Here is a 23,209-nt window from a genome sequence, read left to right on the forward strand (position 1 = left end):
ATCCTGCCCCTGCACTGCCTCTTTGGGTTTGCTTCCCACCAGCATCATTCGTTCTCCATAAAGGCACGTGGGTGCTGCACCTGCTCCCTGCATCCTAACCCGGCTGCTCCCTGCACCCTCCCCACCCACCTGCACCAGGCTTGGGACCTGGCAGGAGTACACGCAGGTCACACGTGATGGTTCACGCATGCAGGACACGCACACAGCCAGCCAGCAGAGCAGATACATTCCCGGGAGCCCTGCGCTGCTGGAACAACCCCACAAGAGGGCAGCCTCGAGCACAGAATTTACCTCTCCCAGCTCTGGGGGCCAGGAGTCCCAAGACCAAGGTGTCAGCAGGGCTGGGGCCTTCTGAGGCCGTGAGGGGAGCATCTGCCCCATGTCCCTCCTGGTTTCTGGGGGTGCTGGCAGTCCGTGGCGTCCCTCGTCTCGTGACCTCCCCTGACTGTGCAGATACCCCGGCCTCACCAGGGCTCCGCGTTAGGGTTGCATTAGGGCCTCCCTGACCCGGCATGACCCTGTCTTAAGTTACATCTGCTAAGATCCTATTTCCAAGTAAGGTCATGTTCTGAGATTCCGGGTGGACGTGAATTGGGGAGACACGTTCAACCCATTAGAGGATCCATTAATAAGCGTTAATAAAGTATGATGGGTTACCGTGCAGCTTTACAGAAAAGGCAAGTCAGTGCCCTTGGTGCTGCTCCATTTCCAAGAAAATTAAGTTAAAAAAAAAAGCTGTGCCACCACGATAGAAGCAGGCTCCCACAGGTGTGTGGTGGGGTGGAATGGCTCGTGCACACACACTGCTTCTGGAATGAAGCAGAAACCAGTAAGAGTGGCAGCCCCGGGGGAGGAGACTGGCAGCTAGGTCAGGGAGACTCGCTGCTTTTTCCAATACTTTTATTTATTTAAATGCCATTAGAGTTCTCGATTCTAGATCAAAAAGGCATTCATTTATTATGAGGAAAAAAAAAAGTTTTTCAGCTATAACGCGATGTTCTTTTATTAGTTTTTTTGAGGTATAATTGACAGAGACTCGCTTTTCATTGTGTTAGTTTTGACTGTTTTAATTCCTTTTTACAAGCCAGGTGCATTTTGTAGTTTCGGTTCATTTTGTAGTTCAAAAGAGTGGGGCCTGCCAGACGGTCCCCAAACTCCCCTCCCTGCAAGTGGCAAACCCAGCCTGCGGCCACTTCCCGGAACTGACCAGGCCGAGCCCACCTCTTCTGAAAAACGTGGGTTTCTGGTTTTCCGTGTGGAGTGAGAACTCCAAGCAGGCACAGGGGAGAACGTTTTATCAGCAGCTCTGCTTGGACCATCTTGGGGCCACGGCCTCCTTCCCTGGGGCATCTCCCTGAAGCGAGCTCGCCAGGTCAAAGCACGTGCCCACGTCTGTCTCTTGGGCAGTGGTGCTGCGAGGGTGTTCCCGAAGGGTAGCTTTAGTTTTGATGGTACCTCGTTGAGGTTTGATTTTTGCCATCGTTAGCCTATTTCCACTTCCCTCTTTGCTCTGCCAGCCTCTGTTCCTTACACCATCCCTGCTGCCCCAGGGCCTTTGCACAAGCGGGTCCCTCACATCACTGCCACCTCCTCGGGGGAGCCCTCCTGATGCTCTCAGCCTGGGACGGGCTCTGGCAACAGAGGCCCCCGGAACAGGCACTCCTGTGTAGCTGCAATAGTTTCTCCTTTATTTTTTTTTTTTTTTTTTTAATATTTATTTATTTATTTATTTATTTATGGCTGTGTTGGGTCTTCGTTTCTGTGCGAGGGCTTTTCTCCAGCTGTGGCAAGCGGGGGGCACTCTTCATCGCGGTGCGCGGGCCTCTCACTATCGTGGCCTCTCTTGTTGTGGAGCACAGGCTCCAGACGCGCAGGCTCAGTAGTTGTGGCTCACGGGCCTAGTTGCTCCGCAGCATGTGGGATCCTCCCAGACCAGGGCTCGAACCCGTGTCCCCTGCATTGGCAGGCGGATTCTCAACCACTGCGCCACCAGGGAAGCCCAGTTTCTCCTTTAAATGTGAGCCTGCCTTCACTCCCCGCTGGCCCCGATGGCCCCGATGGCTGGGCGGGTGGTGATGGCACAAGGATTCCCCAAAGGTCTCCCTGGGAGCCTGGGCTCCCCACACACTTTCCCAGTGTCCCCAACCCACGGCTCCCAGGCCAGACCAATGACAGTGAAACCTGCGCCACTCACTCAGCCATAGCTGAGACCACGTCCTCCTGGTGCACCTCCAGGCCAGGGGGGGGCTTCCTGGAGGAAAGGGCCTGCAGGTCTGGGATGCTGGGCAAAGGACTTAGTAGAGGCAAGAAAAGATGAAATGTTTAGGAGGTCCTGGGGGTTGGGGAGGATGTGGCAGAGAGGAGGGGCTACAAGGGGTCAGCCTCCCACCCTCTGCCAGCCTGGGTGGGAGGGTGTCCAGTACTGAAGGACAGACAAGGCCCCCCCGCACCTCGGGCCAGGCTTCTGCATTCTGCACCCTCAGTGCTGGCGATGGGGATGAAGAGGCCCGGGGAGGGCAGGGGGGCTGAAAGCTCAGTCTCTCTCCTCCTACCCCCACCCTCAGCGATGCCTACCTGTCCCAGGAGGGGCCCCGCCAGACGCCGGCCATCAGGCAGGCGACGCGCTGGAAGTACACGCCCATGGGACGAGATGCGGCCGGCCAGCTGTGGTACACGGGCCTGACCAACTCGGACTCCCGAGAAGCCTGGAACATGCTCCCTTGGGCTCTGGACAGCCCGCACCTCGAGGCTTATGCCCGCAGGCACAGATGCCACAGCCCCCAGGAGCGCAGCATGCCCTCGGGTGAGTGCCCGGCCCTGCCCACCCCCACACCAGGCCTGCCTCGAGGGGAAGGTGAAGCCCACAGGTGCAGAGATGACCGCTGACCCCTGCCCCTCAGCCTACACCCAGCGTCTCTGGGAGACCGCCTGGTACGACCCCGTCATCCCCGCGCAGTACAGGGGCCCCCGCGCGCGGTATGGGAGCGTGCTGTGGAAAGACAGACCCATCCGGGGCGAGGAGTACGGTGAGCCTGGGCCAGGGGCAGGCGACCCAGGGGCTGGGGGTGAGACCGCCCGGGGCCAGGAGGCGGGGCCAGCCGGTGACCCGGGTCCTGGCCCCCCAGGGATCCACAGGCACCAATTCGGGGTCGAGCCGCTGTGGCGGGCGTCTGACTACGTGCCATACCTGTCGGCGCCCCAGCGCCCGCGCTACACCACCCAGGACTACCGGCAGTGGGACCTGGAACCCTGCTGCCCCTCCACCAACCAGCGGCCCCCGCCCGTCTACATGCCCAGTCACTGATAAAGATCGCGCTGCCCGGTGTGGCTCTTCGGGGACCCGGCGCCTCTCCCTCAAGGCATCTGTCCACCTCTGGGGCAGTCAGGCAGCCAGATGAAGGGAGCTCTGAACCAGGACCCTGGTGACCAAGCTCCAGGGCAGAGTCAGATAGACGACCTCTCCTGCCCTCAGCTCCCCCTACCCCGGGCCCCAGGCCAAGGCACAGTCCTGGCCCCGGGCGGCTCTTTATTCACTGCAGCAGTGGCCTGGGCGCAGGGAGCCCCACTCGGGCCCCAGGCCAGCATGCTGAGCCTCACCGTCGCCACAGCCAGGGTCCGGGCCCAGCCCCCTAACCCAGAGGCTGGGGCTCCTGGCAGGCTCAGCAACGGCTCTCCTCCAGGGCCTGGCGGCACCCGGGAGACCCTAGGCTGGCCGGGGCTGAGTTCAGGGCAGGCCCTGCGCCCAGGAGCCTCACATCCAGCCCCCACACAACACAGGGCACCCCGAATCATCCAGACAGCTGGGGGTGGGTTAGAGTTGGGATTGGGGTACCCCAGACCCACAAGGACCCCACCAGCCCCTGAATACCAGAGGGCCTAGCTCGGTGGGATAAGCTGCTGGGATCCCGCCCATCCTGACCGCGCCCACCAAGCCCCACCCGACCCCGCAGCCAGGCAGGGACGGGACAGACGCAGGAGTGGGATCAGAGCAGCAAAGGGGCCGCTCCAGGCCTCGTTGGGCAGCGAGTATTCACAGTCGCGGTTAAGTTACAAAGGGTAAGGGACCATGGGGCAGTGTCAGGGTTGGGCTCCAGGGTCCCCTGCAAGAGAAGGGGGTGGAAGTGGAGTTAGGGAGGGCGGGGCCTGTCCTGGCCCAGACCTACACCCATGGCTGGTTTGGGGCTTTTGTGGGGTGGCGGGGCCTGCAACTCACAGCTCCGAAGGCGGACGGGCCAGACCAGGAGACAGCACAGAGCCAGGGTGGCAGCCACGCCCACGCCACCCGTCACGGCCACCATCACCCAGTGGTAGAAGGCCACACAGGCTTTGCAGCAGAGCTCTGAGCTGGGGGCGGGGGAAGGGCAGAAGGAGGTGAGCAGATGCCTATCAGTACCTTCCAGCCCCAGCCTGGACCTCCTGCTCCTCCCATCTCAGCCGGGGCACCCCCATCTTTCCCAGCACTCAGGCCAGGACCAAGTGATTGCCCTCAACCCCCTCCTCCCCTCCAACATCTGATACTTTAGTCAGTAAGGTCAGCTCTGCCTTCCAAGTCTACCCCAGACTGCCCATTTCTCCTCCTTCAGGATCCAGCCCTGTCACCACCTGCCCCACCACCACCCCGCCATCCTAGGCCCCTCCCCTGTTCCCACCCTCCCTTCCCTGTCTGACCTCCCCGCAGTAGCCACCAGAGGGCACCTGTGAGCACCTGAGTCAGGTCCCGCCCCCTCTGCTCACAGCCCTCCGGGGTCCCACCTCCCTTGGCCTACAAGGCCCTGCACGACCCGTCCCCTCCCTGCCCTCCCCTCCTCCCTCTCTCCCCCTCGCTCACTCTGCTCCAGCCGCAAGGGCCTTGGTTGCTGTCCTTCCACCATGCCAGGCACAGTCCTGCCCCGGGGTCTTTGCACAAGGCTGTTCCTCCCCATATGCCTAGAACTTCCTGACATCCTCCAGGTCTCGGGTCCCATGTCACCTCAAGGCAGCCCTTCCTGACTTCTCGCCCCAGTCAGGCCTCCCTAAGTAGTGTCCTTCACACCCTTTGTACACATTTATTCATGAGATTATTCATGTGGCTCGTGTTGTCCCCAGCTCCATGAGGACAGAGGACCAGGCCAGCTTTCATTCCCAAATCCTGGGCTTCTACAGGGTGCAAGCGCAGGTCTAGAACCATCTGGGGCTGGAACCCTAGGTTCTGAGGGTCTGAATTACAGGGATTCCAGGCTCTCCCTCTGCCCTGTCCGCTCACATCCCCCCGATCCATCTGTGTCTCCTCAGCACCCGGCCCAGGACAGACTGTCGGCTCAGTAAATAAATGGGTGCTCGAGGTGGGGAAAAACCCGGTCTCCCTGGCTGTGAGGCCACCGGGGCGGGGTCTTCTGTTCTCATGGAGTTAGCAGACCTGGGGCAGCGCCCGGCGCGCAGCACGGCCTCAGCACAGCTCATTAAACGCGAGAACGAATGGATGGGGGTACTCACGAGCAGGGGTGCAGGCTCTGGATGGCCATGACTGCCAGCCCGTTGGCCACCTTGTCCGAGAAGCTCATGGCGCCATACACGAAGGCTCCGCTGTGCTGGGGGGACACGGGCAGGGGCTCAGCCTCCCAGGCCTCGCCCCTGGTCCCCAGCCCCAACCCGGACCGGCTCAGCAGGGCAGGGGCTCAGCCTCCCAGGCCTTGGCCCTGGACCCCAGCCCCAACCCGGACCGGCTCAGCAGGGCAGGGGCTCAGCCTCCCAGGCCTCGGCCCTGGTCCCCAACCCCAACCCGGACCGGCTCAGCAGGGCAGGGGCTCAGCCTCCCAGGCCTCGGCCCTGGTCCCCAACCCCAACCCGGACCGGCTCAGCAGCCCTACCGTGTGGGGGCCGATGAGGTCAGCCGTCATGGCCAGCGAGGTGACGAGGATGGTGGCACAGCCCGTGCCCAGCAGCACAGCCACCACGTACACAGCCACACCCAGCTCATCTGCCAGTGCCACCCAGGCTGCGAAGGCCAGGATCACCAGGAGGCCCACAAAGTAGGTCATCTGCAGAGAGCCCGGCCCGGCGTCAGGCCTGCCTCGCTGGGCAGCCCTGAGCCTGGCACTTGCCCTTTCTGATCTTTAGTCTGGCCCCCAACCCCAGCAAAGGGGGGTTTGAGTTGGGTTATCCCTAAGGAGCGCCCAGCTCTGACTTCAGAGGATTCTGAGATTCTCAGCCTCAGAGGTGCTCCGAGCTCCTGGAGCAGATGTTCTAGGGCTATGCTGTCTGTTACGGCTGCCACTAGAGCAGTGGGCGGCTACTTGGGTCTCAGCGCAAGTCAATTAAAAGGAAACAAAATGAAGCATTCAGTTCCTCAGTCACGCCGGCCACCCTCTGGCTCCCACGCTGGGCCGTGGTCTGGAGTCGCCCAGGTTCTGCAAGGCACCCTGCCCTCTGCCCGGCCCACTCACATTCCTCCCGATGCACTTGTTGACGGGCTTCAGGAGGAAGGAGGAGAGGAAGCCGCTGAGGTACATCACCAGCGGGATGGTGGCGATGAACTTCTGTCGGGGCAGAGCGGGCACAGGCGTGTCAGGCGTGGCTCATCAGGCTCGGGGCCCCGCACCCCCACCGCCCGGCCAGCTCACCTTAGGCAGGTTGAGGGAGTAGGTCAGGTACATGGCCATGTATGTCTGGGACAGGTTCACAATGAGCCTCGTGCTCATGTACAGCAAGCCCACCTGCAAACAGAGGGACAGGTCAGAGGGGGCCCTCCTCTACTCCCATAAGCGGGGAGCACTGGGGGCCAACGTGAGTAACCCTGCAGCTGGCACCTGATCCATTAGTAGTGACTGCCTAGCTGGTCAGGTGGAGAAGAGAGCAGTGACTGATTAGTAATGTCTGCCTTCGGTGTGACTGGAGAAGGGGCTACATTTGCTCCAATGTCTGCCATCCCTGCCTGCAGCCACACAGAGTAAGGGCCTGGTGGGAGAGGGGCATCAACTCCAACACCCTCTGCCCCTATGACGTACCTGATAAAAGGCCGGCTCCCGAAGCCAGTGTTTCCAGAGCAGCAAGGGCCGGGCAGTAGCAGGGGCCAACAGGGGGCTGTGTTCATCTGGCTCCTCCACCTGCCGCCGGCGCCCCTCCCTGGTGCCCAGGTGGAACAGCAGTGAGAAGACAGCTCCAATGCCCACCACCAACAGCGAGAGGTTCTGGGGACCGGGCGGGAGAGGGGTCAGCAGCGACTCTCGGCCCGAGCCCTGAGTTCAGGGCCTTGGGGTTGTCCCACCCGGGCAGCGGCCAGCCTTGGCCCACCCCGGGCCCCAGCTCACCCGGAACACCGGCACATCTTGGACCCCCAGCTGGTCATAGACATCCTGGGTGGACCCCATGTGGGGAGAGCCCTGCAGGTGGAGTAGAAGCCAGGCAGCCCCATAGACGGTGATGCTGGCCACCACGGTGAAGGCGTACCTGCCGGGGCACAGGCGAGGCCTCAGCAGGGCAGCCCGGGAGCCACGCGACCACTTCCTCCCCAGGCAGGCGTACAGTCAGAGCTGCTTGTGGCGTCTGGGCAACCTCCGGCCAGGTGATTTCAGCCACCAACACACTGGGTAGCTCAGGAAAGCCTCTGCTGGCCTCAGTTTCCCCAGCCTGCACGTATCTGATTTCTCTGGCCCAAGACCCCACCGTGAGGTCCCGTCTGCCTGGGGCCTGAATGCAGAGACTCAGCAAAGCAGGGCCGAGTCAGGCCTGCAACCCAGAAGCCTGAGAACCCAAGATACCCAGAAATCCTGGGCTTCAGCTGGGCAAGGGCTCCATGGTCTAGAGTCATCTGAGTCCACTCCTGCCTGCAGCCCCAGAGCCACGTCCCGCCTAGGGCCTCGGCCGGGGCGAGGAGCCCCTGGATCTCACCAGGAGTCCACTTCCCTCTCTGAAAGTGAGAATAAGAACACCCGCAGAGGTCAAGGCGAAGATGACACGAGGCAGGCGGTAAAGCACGTGCGGGTAGAAAGCGCCCAGAGCTTGGCCTCTACTGGGCCCAGCCTGTCCCCCTCAGCTGGCGCCCTCGGGGGCCCCAGACATTGAGCAACCCCCGCCGTTAGTGCCCACAGCTCTTGGCCACAATGGGGAACTGGGCTCAGACAGGCAGGGCCCTCATGACGAGCACTTATGCCCACACGGCCACCTTCATGCGTGACGTCCCTCCTGCCGAGAACCGTCATCTCCTGATCCCTGTTCCCACTGCACAGGCCCCGCTCTGCTCCAACCCTGTCCCTGGGCACATGACAACCACTAGGGCTTGTCGTGAGAATTCAAGAAGATCTTCTGCGTGACGGGCCCAGAACTGTGCCCAGCCCACAGCAAGCGTTCCATAAGTGCTCCTGCTACCATCACATGCAGAATCACCTCCTTCAGCACCTCAAGCAAGTCAACAGATGCGCTGGGCACCAGCTGTACCCACGTGTGGGAGGCGGGATTCTAAGACGGCTCAGACATTCCCATGGCCTGCCCCCCCCGCCCCCCTCTAACCCCCTCCCCTTGGGGAACGGGACGTGTGAATGTGATGGGATGTCAAGCCCGTGTTAGGTAACTGTCTGTGGCAAAGGTAAAGGAATTTTGTGGATGTAAGTAAGGGAGATTATCCTGAGTGGGCCTGACCTAATCAGGCGACCCTCAGAAAGTGGGCTCACACCATCCCTGAGATGAGAGACTCGTGCTGGCCTCAAAGAAGCAGCAAGCCCCTACAACTTCTTTTTTTGGCCGTGCCGCACGGCATGCAGGATCTTAGTTCCCCAACCAGGGATCGAACCCGCGCCCCCTGCAGTGGAAGCTCAGAGTCTTAACCACTGGACCACCAGGGAAGTCCCAGCCCCCAAGACTTCTAAATCTATAAGAAGACAAACACTGCCAACAATGACATGAGCAGGGTAGAGGGACCCCAAGCCTCAGATGACACCCCAGCCCTAGCCGACACCTTGATTGCAGCCTCAAGACTAACGCTGAGAACCCAGCTAAGCTAAGCCAGACTCCTGACCCACAGAAACCAGGAGGTGGTCAATGTGTGCTGGTTGCAGTTGCTAACTTGGTGCTCATTTGGTGCCCAGACATGGAGGGTGGCCCTGGGCCCCCGGCCGTGCCTGCTCTTCGCACGCCTGCCCGCCCTGCCCCGAAGGTGGCACCTGAGAGCCGTGAGCTCCACCTTCTCATGGTCGTTGGTGACGAGCTCCGGGATGAGGCTGAGGTGGGCAATCTGTGTAGCAGCCCAGCCGAACTGGAAGATCACGATGAAGGGCCCGTAGTAGAGGAGGGCAACCCACTCAGGCGTGCTGGCCTGGCAGCCCAGGCAGGGGCTGAAGATGAAGGGGAAGGACAGCAGGACGCAGATGGTGCCTGTGGACGAGCGGAGCGGGGAGGGCACATGGCAGGGCCTTCCCACGCGGGCCCAGGGCTCCCCAGGTGAGCGGGTGGGGACAAAACCGAGACACGGAAAAGGTTAGAGACCCCCCCCCCCCACACACACACACACACAACAACGTCACACAGTGAGTGGCCGTCAGCAGCCCAGGGCTCCCCAGGCTTACAGCCCCTGTGACAGATGGGGAACTAAGGCCGAGAGATCTGGGGCCCCCTGAGGACACACAGCCAAACAGGACAGAGGGGCTGGGCCTCCCAGCCCAGGCCCTACGCCCCTTGTGGGTGATGGGGGAACTGACACAGAGCCGGCCACGTGCTGGAACCATGCAGGGGCAGGGCCAGGTGATAGGGGGCAAGAATGGGGCCTCGCCATGCCGGCTCAGGGCTCGCCAAGTTTGCCCCCTTGGTGACAGTTGGGGAAACAAGCCGAGCCTGAGGCCACGCAGCAGGCTGAGAGGGCGCTGTGGAGGTCCCCTGGGGAACTGCCCACCGCAGATGTACCACTGACCCCCGTCACTTCCCCTTCCCGCCTCGCCCACGGAGGGGGCCTTCTCCTCCCAGCTCCTACCCGGCGTCCCATGGGGCTGCCAGGAGTCAGGAGGCCCAGGTGACGCTGGGCGGGGCTGGGCCGGATCCTGCCCTCCCGAGTCCTAGTGTCCCTCCTAGTGTCCCCGTCAGCCTACAAGGGGGCCTCTCCCTGGAAAACACTCATACCTCAGAACAAGTACAAGTTCTCCCTGAGGTCCCAAAGGAGCCTGCACCACCCGCCCTGCCCCGTCCCCTCCTCCCTCTCTCCCCTTCGGCTCACTCTGCTCCAGCCACCGGGGCCTCCTCCCTGTTCCTCCTGCCCCAGGGCCTTTGTACAGGCTGTCCCCTCTGCCTGGAATGCTTTTCCCATGACATCTTAGCAAGGCGCACTCCTCTTCATCCCTCCAGGACTCAACTCAAATGCCACCTCCTCAAAGAAGCCCCCCTGACCAGCCCAGTCACCAGCAGTCCCCTCCCCACCCTGACACCCTCTGTCTGAACCCTGCTTTCTCTCCTTCATACCCCTTTGCACACACAGGAATTCTTTTGTCTCTCTGTCTGGGGGGTGGGTAACCGGTCTCTCCAAGTTACTTCTGTGTCCCTGGCGCCCAATATAGAGTCTGGCACATCAAGATCTTTTGAATGAGTGAATAATAATAATAGTGGCCTCTGTTTAAAACAGCCCAAAGAGGTGAATGTTATTATTAACCCCATTTCCTGATGAGGAAACTGAGGCCCACTGAGTGAGCTGCAGAGCTGCGAGGCCAGCCTGCTGGACCCCGAGCCATGCTCCTTCCCTCCAGCTCTCCACCCTTCTCCTCCCATCCCAGAGTGCCTGGAGCCAGACTTCCTTCCTCCCCACCAGGCCCCGGAGGTGACCTCATCCCCCAGACCCTGGGCCCGCCCCAACAGTCCAGGGACTGGGAAATGAAACCAAAACCACGCTTGTTATTTCTCTGGAACTGGTGCCTGGAAGAGGCACCCCAGGCAGATTCCTGGTGGCCTGGAGGCCACCCCGGGGCCAGACAGGAACTGTAGACTCTGGTCAGAAGAATGTGCTACCCTGGCTGGACGGACTCTTACCCTGCTGCTGCCCAGGCCACGTTAACCATTGTCAGGGCCAGGCTGCCTGGCTGGGGGACTTTGGGCGAGTGACTGCCTCTCTGGACCTCCGTTTCCAGGAAAGGAGCTAATAAAAATACCTCACAAAATTGGCATGAGAATTAAGAGTTAATGTGTGAAATTGGGAGCTCCTACTACTTTGAGCCACTGCCTGTCTCAGCAACTTCAAAGCCATGAGATGTCACACCTTTGCAAAAGCTGTTTCAACTACTTGGAATGCCCCCCTACACACACACACTCCTATTCGTCCTTCAAAACCCCAAAGCTAATGTCCCCTCCTCCAGAGCTCTGCTTCTTCCTATGAAGCCCAGTCTACCCACCTGCCCCAGCCTGGACCCGACAGGAGTGTCCATGTCTGGCTTTCTGGGTCCTCTCTGCGCTAGACGGGGAGCCCCGAGGGCTTGTTAAGGGAAAGAATGAGTCCGTCGCCACCACCCACAGACTCGGGTAAAAAAGAGAAGTGAGCACTGTGGCCAAAGGTGACCTTCACTGAAGTCACCTTATCAGGCATCACAATGGGCCACCCTGGCTTCCTCTCTCCACAGATCTTCCTGGATCTCTGCACGTGCAGGGAGAGGGCGCAGGTGGAGGCCCTGGTATCTGGTTGGGGCACCCATCATAAGCTGAAGGCATAAACACAAAGCCTTCAGTGTACTGACAAAGGTGCCTCCACTACCCTAACCTCCCCTCTGCAAGGGGACTCAGCGTCTCCCTCTGGGGTCAGGTGGGACCATCGCTGAACCTCAGCCCCCCACCTACAAAACGGGAAGACAGGCTGTTACGAGGTCCCACCTCAGGGCCTTTGCACATGCAGCGTCCACTGCCAGGCAAACCTACCTGTGGCTGACTCCATCTCCTTAGAGGGGGCTCACCTGTCTGCACCAGAGAAAACAGCCCTCACATCTCTCTGACCCAAGAACTACCTTTTTTGTGTGTCAACGGGTCTACCCAACTATTATGAACAAAACTGCATTTGAGACTCTGGGCTCAGCTCTGTAACCAATCCCAACCGCAGCCCGCAGAGGGATACCTCTGTCTGGGGTCTGAGTCACGTGCCTCTCCCTGCTCCCCGCTCCCCCCGCGCCCCCGCACCCGGGCTGCTAGCCTAATGTGTCCCAAGAACAGCCTGGGCATCCTCACTGTCTAAGAAACTGAAATCCAGACCCGAAGCCGCGGCCACAGCAATGCCAGCCACTTGCAGGCAACTTGGAGATCTGTTGTACCTTGGAAAAATGTCCCTCATGAGGGCCAGGGCAAATCACTGCCTCCTCAGTCATTGTTCCCAAGGGCAAGGAGACACCAGCCGGCCCTCCTGGTTTCTGGAAAGCTGCCGCCCAGAATTCCCAGAAGCGGGCAGGATTCCTGGTTCTGCCTCCTGAAATGCCCGGCATGCCCCAAGCGCCAGGATGCGGCGGGTACTTCTGCCAGGGAAAGAACAGCAGGCAAAGTGGCCAAGGCTAATCTCAGGGCCCAGGGTCCGGGTGGGTAGAGAAGGGATGCCAGGAGCCGGGCCTTATCATGGATGTGCACCGGGCAGGGTGCCCCGGCCCCCGTGGGACCCACCTCCTCCCCTCACCAACAGCCCTTTAGTCCAGGTAACTCCCTCATAACAAACAGAGGGTGACCCCATTACCTGCTCTGCAGACCCGCATCCCATCAGCCGGACAAGCACAGGACCCTGACCCTTCTGGCTCACCTGGTCCCCAACCCAGATCCCAGGACAGCTCCCCAAAGCCACCAAGTGCCAGGTTGCCCGAGATGAGGGAGGGGATGGATGCACAAAGTGCGCTGGGGGAACAGACAGACAGAGGGGACTCTAGGCAGCCTGACTCAAGAGTTGTCCTGGGTGGTCACCCTGACACAGATGAAGTCAGGCCAGACCAGACAGACTGACAGAGGAGGCGCTGGCAGTAAACCCAACCCAGAGAGGGTTCAGGGTGCCCCGGAGAATTAGACAAAGAAAAGTGACACTGGACGGTCACACGAACAGTCAGACGGAGGAGGCTCCGCGGGTCAGACGGCAGCCATGCGACAGACAAACAGAAGGGGTACTGGGCAGTTAAGCAGACAGATGGGAAGGCTCATGGGTTGGGCAATTAGAGAGGACGGAGCAGTGGGACAGAGCGGGGAGGTTCGGGCCCTGAGGCAGGCAGTCGGATGGGGGAGTCCGGGCCGGGGCTTACCGACCAGGTGCCAGGCCTTGCGCGGGCCGAAGCGGGCGCAGCGGCCTGCGGCGCGGTCAGCCTCGAAGCCCACGAGGGGCGTGCACAGCCCGTCGGCCACCTGACCGAGCAGCAGCAGCAGGCCGGCGCCGCGCGAGCTGTAGGCGCGCACCGAGTGCAGGTAGAGCAGCAGGTAGGTGAACCACATGGACGCGCAGAGGTCGTTGAGGAAGTGGCCCACGGCGTAGCTCAGCCGCGCGACCAGGGACAGCGGCCGCGGGGGCGCCCCCGCTCCGGCCGCCGGGGGCCCCGGGCCCATGGCGGCGCTCCGGGCTCGGCCCGTCCGTCCGGCGCCGGCAGACGGGATCCCCAGCCCGGGATGCCCTCTTCCGCCCCGCCCGCCCCGCCGAGCGCTTTTGCGGCGACAAAACCGGTGGACCCGAGACTAGCTCGGACGGGGCGGGGAATCCCAGGAGCGGCGGCCGCGTCCGCCAATCGGGGCCGCAGGCCGGGGACGGAAAGCCAATCATCACGAAGAAAGGCGTGGTCTCGGGGTTAGCCCGGCCTCTACGCCCGGCACCGACGGGGCTGCTGGGTCCTAGCGCCCAACGGTCTCACAGTGGTTTGCGGACCCCTCCCACGGAGATGGGGGGCGACGCCAAGGGCACCCTTAATCACACCCCCGTCTCCAGGCCCGCGCCATCTCAGCCTGCCTGCAAATTTACGAGGCCTGCCTGCTGTAGACCGGGGCAGACGGGGTGGGTTCGGGGCGTGGGTGGGTGGAAGAGAGGTCTGAGTCCGACCTCGCCTCTCTTGGGGTCCGGTGATTTCCCGACGCGGAGGGACCCAATCGGACGCAGAGAGGACGCATTAGTTCTAATTATTTAGTTATTAACGATAATAATGGGGATAATCAGAATTTTAACAGCAGCTGGCATTTAATGAGCGCTGACTGTGCCGAGCGCCCCACGTGGATTTTCTCATCCCAGCAGAGCAGGAGGCGGGGCAAATCTCCGATTTCACAGGGGACAAACCCGCCTAGAGAGGGGACGCAGGTGCTCTGGGGCGCACAGTGAGTCAAGTGCATGCGACTCTGAGGCCTGTGCTCTGGAGCCCTCCCACGATTGGGTCACCACGCAAGCAGTTTCAAGTTCCTCCAAGCGTAGGGTGCAGCTCCCCCGGCCTCCGGGCCTCCACCAGCAGTGGTTTAAAACCTGCACTCTGGGGCTTTCCTGGTGGCGCAGTGGTTGAGAATCTGCCTGCCAATGCAGAGGACACAGGTTCAAGCCCTGGTCTGGGAATATCCCACATGCCGCGGAGCGACTAAGCCCGTGAGCCACAATTGCTGAGCCTGCGCGTCTGGAGCCTGTGCTCCGCAACGGGAGAGGCCACGATAGTGAGAGGCCCGCGCACCGCGATGAAGAGTGGTCCCCACTTGCCGCAACTAGAGAAAGCCCTCACACAGAAACGAAGACCCAACACAGCCATAAATAAATAAATAAATAAAATTTTAAAAAAACACAAAAAAACCTGCACTCTGGAGCCAGAGTCACGGGATCCAGACCCAGCCCCACCCCCTCCTAGCTCTTCCGGCTGGGACGAGTCCATTTCGTGGGGCCTCAGTCTCCCGAGCTCTAGAATGGGTATAATGTATGTTTAAAAGGATATAAGCGTTATCTTTTTTTTTTTTTTCTTTTTGGCCTCACCGCGCGGCAGGTGGGATCTTAATTCCCTGACCAGGGATGGAACCCGCGCCCCCCTGCGGTGGAAGCGAGGCATCTTAACCACTGGACCAGCAGGGAAATCCTTTAAGTGTTCTCTCAATATTCTCAGCCAGAAAGGCTTTCCAGCACCCTCTCCTCCCCCCTCGGTTATTACTCCGGGTTCCACAGTGTCCTGGGCTGCCCCCATCACAACCCTGACACCTCCTCCTCTCCCCGCCCCAATTGTAACTGTCTCCCCCACTGGACCATGATCCCTGTGAAGGCAGGAACCGGGTCCGTCTTAGTCACTGCGTTGTCCCCAGCGATGCCTGGCACATAGTAGGAACTCAAGAAACATCTGTCAAACGATTGAATGGTGGACATACAGGCAGAGAATCAGAAATGCAGACAGAAATTGGGAAACAGAGGGGAACCCACTTATAAACTTGAAGCCCAGGCAGCCCAAGGGGTGCCTGGCCCAGACGCCCACACTGACGCAGACCACCCACAATTCTCTCATGAAAAGGAGGCTGAAAAACTGGTGTGGATGGGGAATAGAGGCTCCAAGAGAGATAGCCTGGCAGGGGAAGAAAGGAGATAAGGGGTAGACCCAGATCTTTGATAAATGGATTAGGAGAGATAAGAACCACAAGTCTTTCCTCCCTGCTGGGCATGCTCCCCTTTGATTTCTCCGAAGGAAATGGAAGACGACTTTTAAAATTACTAGCCTAGGGACTCCCCTGGTAGTCCAGTGGCTGAGACTCTGCGGAGTTCCCAGTGCAGGGAGCCCAGGTTCGATCCCTGGTCAGGGAACTAGATCCCACATGCTGCAACTAAGAGTTCGCATGCTGCAACTAAAAAAAGATCCTGCATGCCGCAACTAAGACTCAGTGCAGCCAAATAAATATTTTTAAAAAAAATACTAGGCTAAGCTTTTTATTTGCATTCCTCCTCTCCTTTCATCCCTCAACACTTCACACCCATTTTTTTTAAAGTCTTTATTGAACTTGTTACAATATTGCTTCTGTTCTTTTTTTTTAATATATATAAATGTATTTATTTTTGGCTGCACTGGGTCTTTGTTGCTGCGCGCGGGCTTTCTCTAGTTGCGGCGAGCGGGGGCTACTCTTCGTTGCGGTGCGCGGGCTTCTCCTTGCAGTGGCTTCTCTTGTTGTGGAGCACGGGCTCTAGGCGCGTGGGCTTCAGTACTTGCGGCACGTGGGCTCAGTAGTTGTGGCTCGCAGGCTCTAGAGCACAGGCTCAGTAGTTGTGGCACACGGGCTTAGTTGCTCCGCGGCATGTGGGATCTTCCCGGACCAGGGCATGAACCTCTGTCCCCTGCATTGGCAGGTGGATTCTACCCCTGTGTCACCAGGGAAGTCCCCACACCCATTTTACAGATGAGAAAACTGAGGCTCAGACAGACGTCCCTTGCCAGAGGGCAAGCAGCTAACAAGAGGCAGATTCAAGTTTCCAACTGAGCTCCCTGTGACTTCCAGTATCTTTGAGTTATTTATTCACTGGCAGGAGAGAGCCCACCTGGAGGGAAAGGTGGCTCAGTTTTCCCTCTTATCCGCCTCCTGTGTGGGTCAGGAACACAAGAAGTCATCCCCGCAGCCCCTTGGGGCAGATGCAGCAGGGGAACGAGGAGATGTTTGGCAGAAGCACAGCACATCTCTGATCTCTGGGTCCTTGCGCTGTTAGAGTCAGCTAGTATTTCCTGGCCCTGACTCTGTGGGGAAGGCAGGAACAAAGCTGATTCTGACCCTGGGGGAGCCAGGGAGCTGCCTCCCAAGCATCATCATTCATTCATTCATGAACTCATTCATTCATTCATGAACTCATTCATTCATTCATGAACTCATTCATTCAGTGGATCTGGTCTCAGGCTGAGCAATGCTGGACCCCCAAAGCTTCTGAAGCCCCTAGTCTTAAGGTGGGGGGGGGCAGAGCCACACCCTCCGAGCCCCCCGTGGTCAGTGCTGGGGCTGGAAGAATCAGACCAAAAAGGGTGATTGAGGGCTTCCCTGGTGGCGCAGTGGTTGAGAATCTGCCTGCCAATGCAGGGGACACGGGTTCGAGCCCTGGTCTGGGAAGATCCCACGTGCCGCGGAGCAACTGGGCCCGTGAGCCACAATTACTGAGCCTGCGCGTCCGGAGCCTGTGCTCCGCAACAAGAGAGGCCGCGATAGTGAGAGGCCCGTGCACCGCGATGAAGAGTGGCCCCCGCTCGCCACAACTAGAGAAAGCCCTCGCACAGAAACGAAGACCCAACATAGCAATCAATCAATCAATCAATCAATAAAAAATAAATAAATAAAAATCTTTAAAAAAAAAAAAAGGGTGATTGAGTGGCAGAGGAGGAGTCGGGAAGTTACCCTCAGGTCACTGGAGCCACAGGAGTTTCTAGAAGTGGGGAGGGTCAGATAAAATGTCTGTGGGGGTGAGGGTGAGGGCGGTTTATTCCAAAGCAGGCCTCAGCTGCATGGGTGGGACACCAGTGGAGGGCATAGTGACCCGAATAAGAGGCGGGGGCAGACTTGCTGGGAAGATCAGAGAAGGCCATTGCCTAGGGGAAGGAATGACAGGAAGGAGAGATAAATGCCCAGCCCTCAGGGAAGGACAGAAGGACAGACAGGCTTGTGGTCAGGAGAGATCCGGACATCCTCTGATGCCCCCAGAGCATCCCCCAGCCACCTCAGACGCCAGACCCGCGTCTCCCCTCCTCCCAGCTGGAGATCAGATATCCCGGTGGCCCCTGTCCAGCCTCAGGAGAGGTGCTTGCTCTGATCTTCTTCTGACCCAGGTCAAAAAGGGGGGTGGGGGGAGCACTCAGAGAGGGAGGGTTCGGATGGAGGCTCAGAAGAAATTTCCTTAGATCCCTGGGTGGTTGTGCAGAGCCCACAGCCAAGACCAAACCCAGGCAGTTTCATGCAAGCCACCGGGTCTCAGTTTCCCTTTCTGTGAAATGGAGGTGAGAGTAGCAACTCTGAATAGAGTTCTTGGGAGGCCTTAGGGAGATCAGACAGGTAAAGAACTTCTTGGGCCCTAGAACAGGGTTTCCCAAGCTGGCCAGTATTGACAGTTGGCACTGGATTGTTCTCTGTGGTGAGGGCTGGCCTGGGCATTGCAGCATCTCTGGTCCCCACCCACCCCCGGCCCCAGTCGTGACAACCAAAATTGTCTCTAGACATCAGTCCGGGTGGGGGTAGGGGAGGGGGCAAATTGCCCCCAGGTGGGAACCATGGCAGTAGAAAATTCTCTGTAACAGGGGCTTCAGTCTCCGTGGACAAGACTAGCCAATGCTTGTCTGTCCTTCTGTCCTACCCTGAGGGCTGGGCATTTACCTCTCCTTCCTTTCGTCATCCCTTCCCCTAGGCAGGGCCTTCCCTGATCTTTCTGAGCACTGTGCCATGAATTAAAGTCATTATATCCTTCCAAAGACCTCATAAAGGCAGACATGGTTATTATCCTACTTCACAGAGGGAGCAAACTGAGGTGCAGAGAGTTTTGATAAATTGCCCAAGTCACACAGCTGGGGCTCAGCGCCACCTCCCTGAGCTCCTGAGGGTCCAGCAGCAGTGGGGGTGCCCCCTCTTCAGAGGTCTGAGACCCCTGTCTCCACACCCCTTCGTTCCGGCAGCTGATACCTCTGTGTTTCCCTTTTGCCTTCTCGGCCCTTCAATGCCCATGAAAGCTATCCCCTGTATTAAATTCACTCTGTAAAAAAGCCTGAGCAGGGCTGGGATATCCTGGGAGCACTGACAACACCCTGATACTTCCTGGGGGTGGAGAGAAGTTGAACCATCCTATGTTGGCAAATAAGCATTAAAAACATAAATGGGGGACTTCCCTGGTGGTCCAGTGGTTAAGACTTCGACTTCCAACGCAGGGGGAGCAGGTTCAATCCCTGGTCAGGGAGCTGAGATCCCACATGCCTCGCTGCCAAAAAACCAAAACATAAAACAGAAGCAATATTGTAACAAATTCAATAAAGACTTTAAAAATGGTCCACATCAAAAAAATCTTAAAAAAAAAAAAGGAAATGTAAATGGGAGACTTCCCTGGCGGTCCAGTGGTTAAGACTCCGTGCTCCCAATTCAGGAGGCACAGGGTTGACCCCTGGTCCTGGTCGGGGAACTAAGGTCCCACATGAGCACGGCATGGACAAAAACAATAAAAATTTAAAAATAAACGGGAGGCACCACACCCCAGTAATTTCACGTCTTCCTACTTACCCTGGAAAAGCCAACCAAGGGCATTAGACAGCAGGTTGGGAACGTTTGAAGCAGGGGCTGCAATACAGTCATATCGAGAAGGACCAGAACCTGCGTCAGCCAGGGCTCGTTAAACAGGCGGTGATGTGGTCCTGCTGTGGAATGTTACCCAGCGCCAGAGGGAACGAGGTACTGCTCTGGACCTCACATATAAAACCACTGGGAGAAAGGCTATGGACTCACAGTTTGCAGGGGATGTTCACAGCATGATGGCCATGTGATCCCAAAAAGCAAGATGTGAGCTCACATTCCATATAGGAATACATTCACACTCATGTGTGTGTGTGTGTGTGTGTGCGCGCGTGCGTGGGCGTGCACACGCGTTGTGTGTTTTGGGTTTTTTTTTTTTAAAAGGATTTTCTTATTTATTTATTTATTTATTTATTATTTATTTTTGGCTGTGTTGGGTCTTCGGTTCGTGCGAGGGCTTTCTCCAGTTGCGGCAAGCGGGGGCCACTCTTCATCGCGGTGCGGGGACCGCTCTTCATCGCGGTGCGCGGGCCTTTCTCTATCGCGGCCCCTCCCGTCGCGGGGCACAGGCTCCAGACGCGCAGGCTCAGCAATTGTGGCTCACGGGCCCAGCTGCTCCGTGGCATGTGGGATCTTCCCAGACCAGGGCTCGAACCCGTGTCCCCTGCATTAGCAGGCAGATTCTCAACCACTGCGCCACCAGGGAAGCCCTGGGTTTTTTAAAAATTAATTTATTTGGCTGTGCCGGGTCTTAGTTGTGGCACATGGGATCTTCGTTGCCACACGCGGGATCTTTGGTTGGGGCATGTGGGATCTAGTTCCCTGACCAGGGATCGAACCTGGGCCCCCTGCATTGGTAGCGTGGAGTCTTAACCACTGGACCGCCAGGGAAGTCCTGCACGTGTTGTGTTTTGCACTGTGTCCCCCCAACATTCCTAGGTGAAAGTCCTAACCCCCAGGACCTCAGAATGTGACCTTATTTGGAGATAGAGTCACTGCAGATGTAATGATGTAATGAAGAGTCACAGCTGGAGCAGAGTGGGCCCTAGTACAATATGACCGGTGACCTTAGAAAAAGGGGAAATTTGGACACAGACACATAAGCACAGGGAGCGTCATGTGCGCATGAAGGCAGAGATGCCGTGATGCTTCTACAAGTCAAGGAACGCCGCAGATTGCCAGGGACCCCCGGAAACTGGGAGAGCACACGGAGCATGGGACAGACTCACGGCCTCAAAAGGAACCAGTCCTGACCAAGCCCTTGATCTTGGACTTCTGGCCCCAGAACTGTAGCCCTAGGAGACTCATAGAGTGCGTGTGTGTGTGTGTGTGTGTGTGTGTGTGTGTGTGTGTGTGTGTCTAGGAGAAGTTTTGCTAAGAAATGTAACAAGCTGATAATGGAGAGTATGGTGGAGGTATGGTGGCCTTCATACACTACTTTAATTTTGTACAAATGAAATGAATTTGCACATTATTTGCATAATAAAATTAATTTTGTAAACAAAGACATTTAAGCCATCCTTAACAGATCTCATATTTCTAGGACCACAAATCGGGATACTCCTCCTGATTTCATACTATAAAAATTTCCAAATGGAGCATAGAAATGAATGCAAAGAAACTAGCAAGAAATTATATGACATTAGACAGCTAGAGTTCCTGGTTTTACTGAGAGCTAGGACTTGAGAGAACTTTGTTGCTAAGAAAAACCTATTTATAATTTGGGGGCAAAAGGATCTGCTTTTAGATAAACATATGAAGGATGTAAAGTCAAACAGCAGAAATGCTGCTTCTTACATGTTGCTTGTTGGGGGGTGGTGTGTGTCTGGATTGCATGCATTGGACTGAATGCAATGCAGTTTGGACTCAAGACACTTTTGTTTTTTTCTACAAAATACCCACACAGCAAGGAATTTGTCTTGATGCCAAAGAGCTCCAAACTTCTTTCAAAATCAACCTCAATAGGGACTTCCCTGGTGGCGCAGGGGTTAAGAATCCGCCTGCCAATGCAGGGGACACGGGTTCGAGCCCTGGTTCGGGAAGACCCCACATGCCGCGGAGCAACTGAGCCCGTGTGCCACAACTACTGAAGAAAAGCCACCGCAATGAGAAGCCTGCACACTGCAACGAAGAGTAGCCCCTGCTCACCGCAACTAAAGAAAGCCCGCGCAGCAACAAAGACCCAATGCAGCAAAAAATAGATAAAATAAATTTAAAAAAATCAACCTCAATAAATTGGAATGTTGGGATTGACATACACACTACTATTTATAAAACAGATAACTAATAAGAACCTACCGTATAGCACAGGGAACTCTACTCAATCCTCTGTAATGGCCTATATGGGGAAAGAATCTAAAAAAGAGTGCCTATATGTGTATGTATAACAGATTCACTTTGCTGTACACCTGAAACTAATACAACATTGTAAATCAACTCTACTCCAATAAAAATTTTAAAAATCAACCTCAAAACCTTTCATTTCTTTTTTTTAAAATTTATTTATTTATTTATTTATTTATTTTTGGCTGTGTTGGGTCTTCGTTTCTGTGCGAGGGCTTTCTCTAGTTGCGGAGAGCGGGGGCCACACTTCATCGCGGTGCGCGGGCCTCTCACTATCGCGGCCTCTCTTGTTGCGGAGCACAGGCTCAGTAGTTGTGGCTCACGGGCCCAGTTGCTCCGCGGCATGTGGGATCTTCCCAGACCAGGGCTCGAACCCGTGTCCCCTGCATTGGCAGGCAGATTCTCAACCACTGCGCCACCAGGGAAGCCCCTTTCATTTCTTTTTGATACACAGGAAGACCCCTGAATTCCTTGTGTGGTACCTTGGGAGTGGAAGGACAGTTTCTATGCCAACACCAGCCTTGTCAATCAAGCCAAAGAGGCGGGGCTCGGAGGGCGGGTCTTCCCCTGTCTTCTAGCTTGGAATTCTCACCTAGACATCCATAGTTTCTAACCCAGCAGAGAGGCAAGTGAGAGTGGGAAGTACCACATCGGATGAAGCAACAGAGCAAGGTGTGGAATCTGGGTCTGTCAAGATTCCAGGGAACTGCTCATCTTCCTCAGCCCTGGGCTGGCTCTTCGAAATACAGGTTCATTGCGATTTAATTCACACACCAGATAATGCACCCATTTAAAGTGTACAGTTGCGTGGGTTTTAGTATAAAGAGTTATGCAACCATCACCGCAGTCTAATTTTGGAACATTTTGAACACCCCCAAAAGAAACCCCGTGCCCATTAGCAATTACTCTCCATTGCCCCTCCCCACTGATTCTCTAGCCCCAGGCAACCACTAATCCACTTCCTGTCTCTCTGGCGTTGCTGGTTCTGGACAATTCACATAAATGGAACCATACACTGTGTGGGCTTTTGTGATGGCATCTTTCATTGAGCCTAATGTTTTCAAGGCTTATCCTTGTTGTAGCATGAATCAGCAATTTATTCCTTTTTATGGCCAATGATATTCTATTGGATGGATGGACCACAGCATTTATCTGTTCATCAACTGATAGACATTTGGGTTGTTTCCGCTTTTTAAAAAAATTTTTTTTAATTTTATTTATTTGGTTGTGCTGGGTCTTGGTTGCGGCAGGCATGCTCCTTAGTTGCAGCTCGCCGGCTCCTTAGTTGCGGCATGCATGTGGGATCTAGTTCCCTGACCAGGGATCGAACCCTGGCCCCCGGCATTGGGAGCACAGGGTCTTAACCACTGCGCCACCAGGGAAGTCCCTGTTTCCACTTTTGCACTAGTGTGAATCTTGCTGCTGTGAACATTCATGTACAAGTGTCTTTGTGGATGTATGTTTTTAATTCTCTTGGGTGTATCCCTAGGAGTGCAATGGATGGATCGCATGGTAACTCCATGGTTTTTTTTTTAACCTTTTGAGGAACTGCCAGACTGTTTGCCAAAGCTGCTGCACCTGCCTGTTGGAAATTTACATGATTCATCTATTTGTTTATTCAACATATATGTATGGAGAGCGCCTGTGGGCACTGTTCTGGGTGCTGGGAATATAGCAATGAGCAAACAGGCAGCTCACAGGGAGCAAACGAACATATGGAGGAAAGATTAGACGA

At 57.0% G+C, this 23,209-nt stretch overlaps 2 protein-coding genes across 6 annotated transcripts in view; one reads left to right on the forward strand and one right to left on the reverse strand.

The window, feature by feature from the left end:
- The window catches only part of TEKTIP1 (tektin bundle interacting protein 1), a 5,355-nt gene extending 2,051 nt beyond the window's left edge, over positions 1–3,304 (forward strand). The window contains exons 2-4 of one of the 3 annotated variants that reach the window (XM_007176552.3): positions 2,565–2,803; positions 2,901–3,026; positions 3,126–3,304. In XM_007176552.3, the coding sequence (XP_007176614.2) occupies positions 2,565–2,803; positions 2,901–3,026; positions 3,126–3,304 (544 nt within the window). Of the gene's footprint in view, positions 1–2,564; positions 2,804–2,900 lie in introns of all 3 variants that reach the window. The other 2 variants (XM_007176551.3, XM_007176553.3) reach the window with 2 other exon arrangements.
- MFSD12 (major facilitator superfamily domain containing 12) overlaps positions 1–13,540 on the reverse strand; it is a 16,876-nt gene extending 3,336 nt beyond the window's left edge. Inside the window, exons 1-10 of one of the 3 annotated variants that reach the window (XM_007176548.3) lie at positions 13,203–13,540; positions 9,135–9,345; positions 7,287–7,425; positions 6,984–7,166; positions 6,600–6,692; positions 6,423–6,515; positions 5,847–6,017; positions 5,473–5,567; positions 4,214–4,344; positions 3,962–4,100 (exon numbers count right to left, since the gene is read on the reverse strand). In XM_007176548.3, coding sequence (XP_007176610.1) covers positions 4,078–4,100; positions 4,214–4,344; positions 5,473–5,567; positions 5,847–6,017; positions 6,423–6,515; positions 6,600–6,692; positions 6,984–7,166; positions 7,287–7,425; positions 9,135–9,345; positions 13,203–13,500 — 1,437 coding nt within the window. In that variant the 5' untranslated portion in view covers positions 13,501–13,540 and the 3' untranslated portion in view covers positions 3,962–4,077. Of the gene's footprint in view, positions 1–3,961; positions 4,101–4,213; positions 4,345–5,472; positions 5,568–5,846; positions 6,018–6,422; positions 6,516–6,599; positions 6,693–6,983; positions 7,167–7,286; positions 7,426–9,134; positions 9,346–13,202 lie in introns of those variants that run through there. The other 2 variants (XM_007176547.2, XM_007176549.3) reach the window with 2 other exon arrangements.
- Positions 13,541–23,209: the final 9,669 nt, after the last annotated feature.

The sequence above is a fragment of the Balaenoptera acutorostrata genome, chromosome 2, assembly GCF_949987535.1.
Source record: "Balaenoptera acutorostrata chromosome 2, mBalAcu1.1, whole genome shotgun sequence".
NCBI lineage: Eukaryota > Metazoa > Chordata > Mammalia > Artiodactyla > Balaenopteridae > Balaenoptera > Balaenoptera acutorostrata.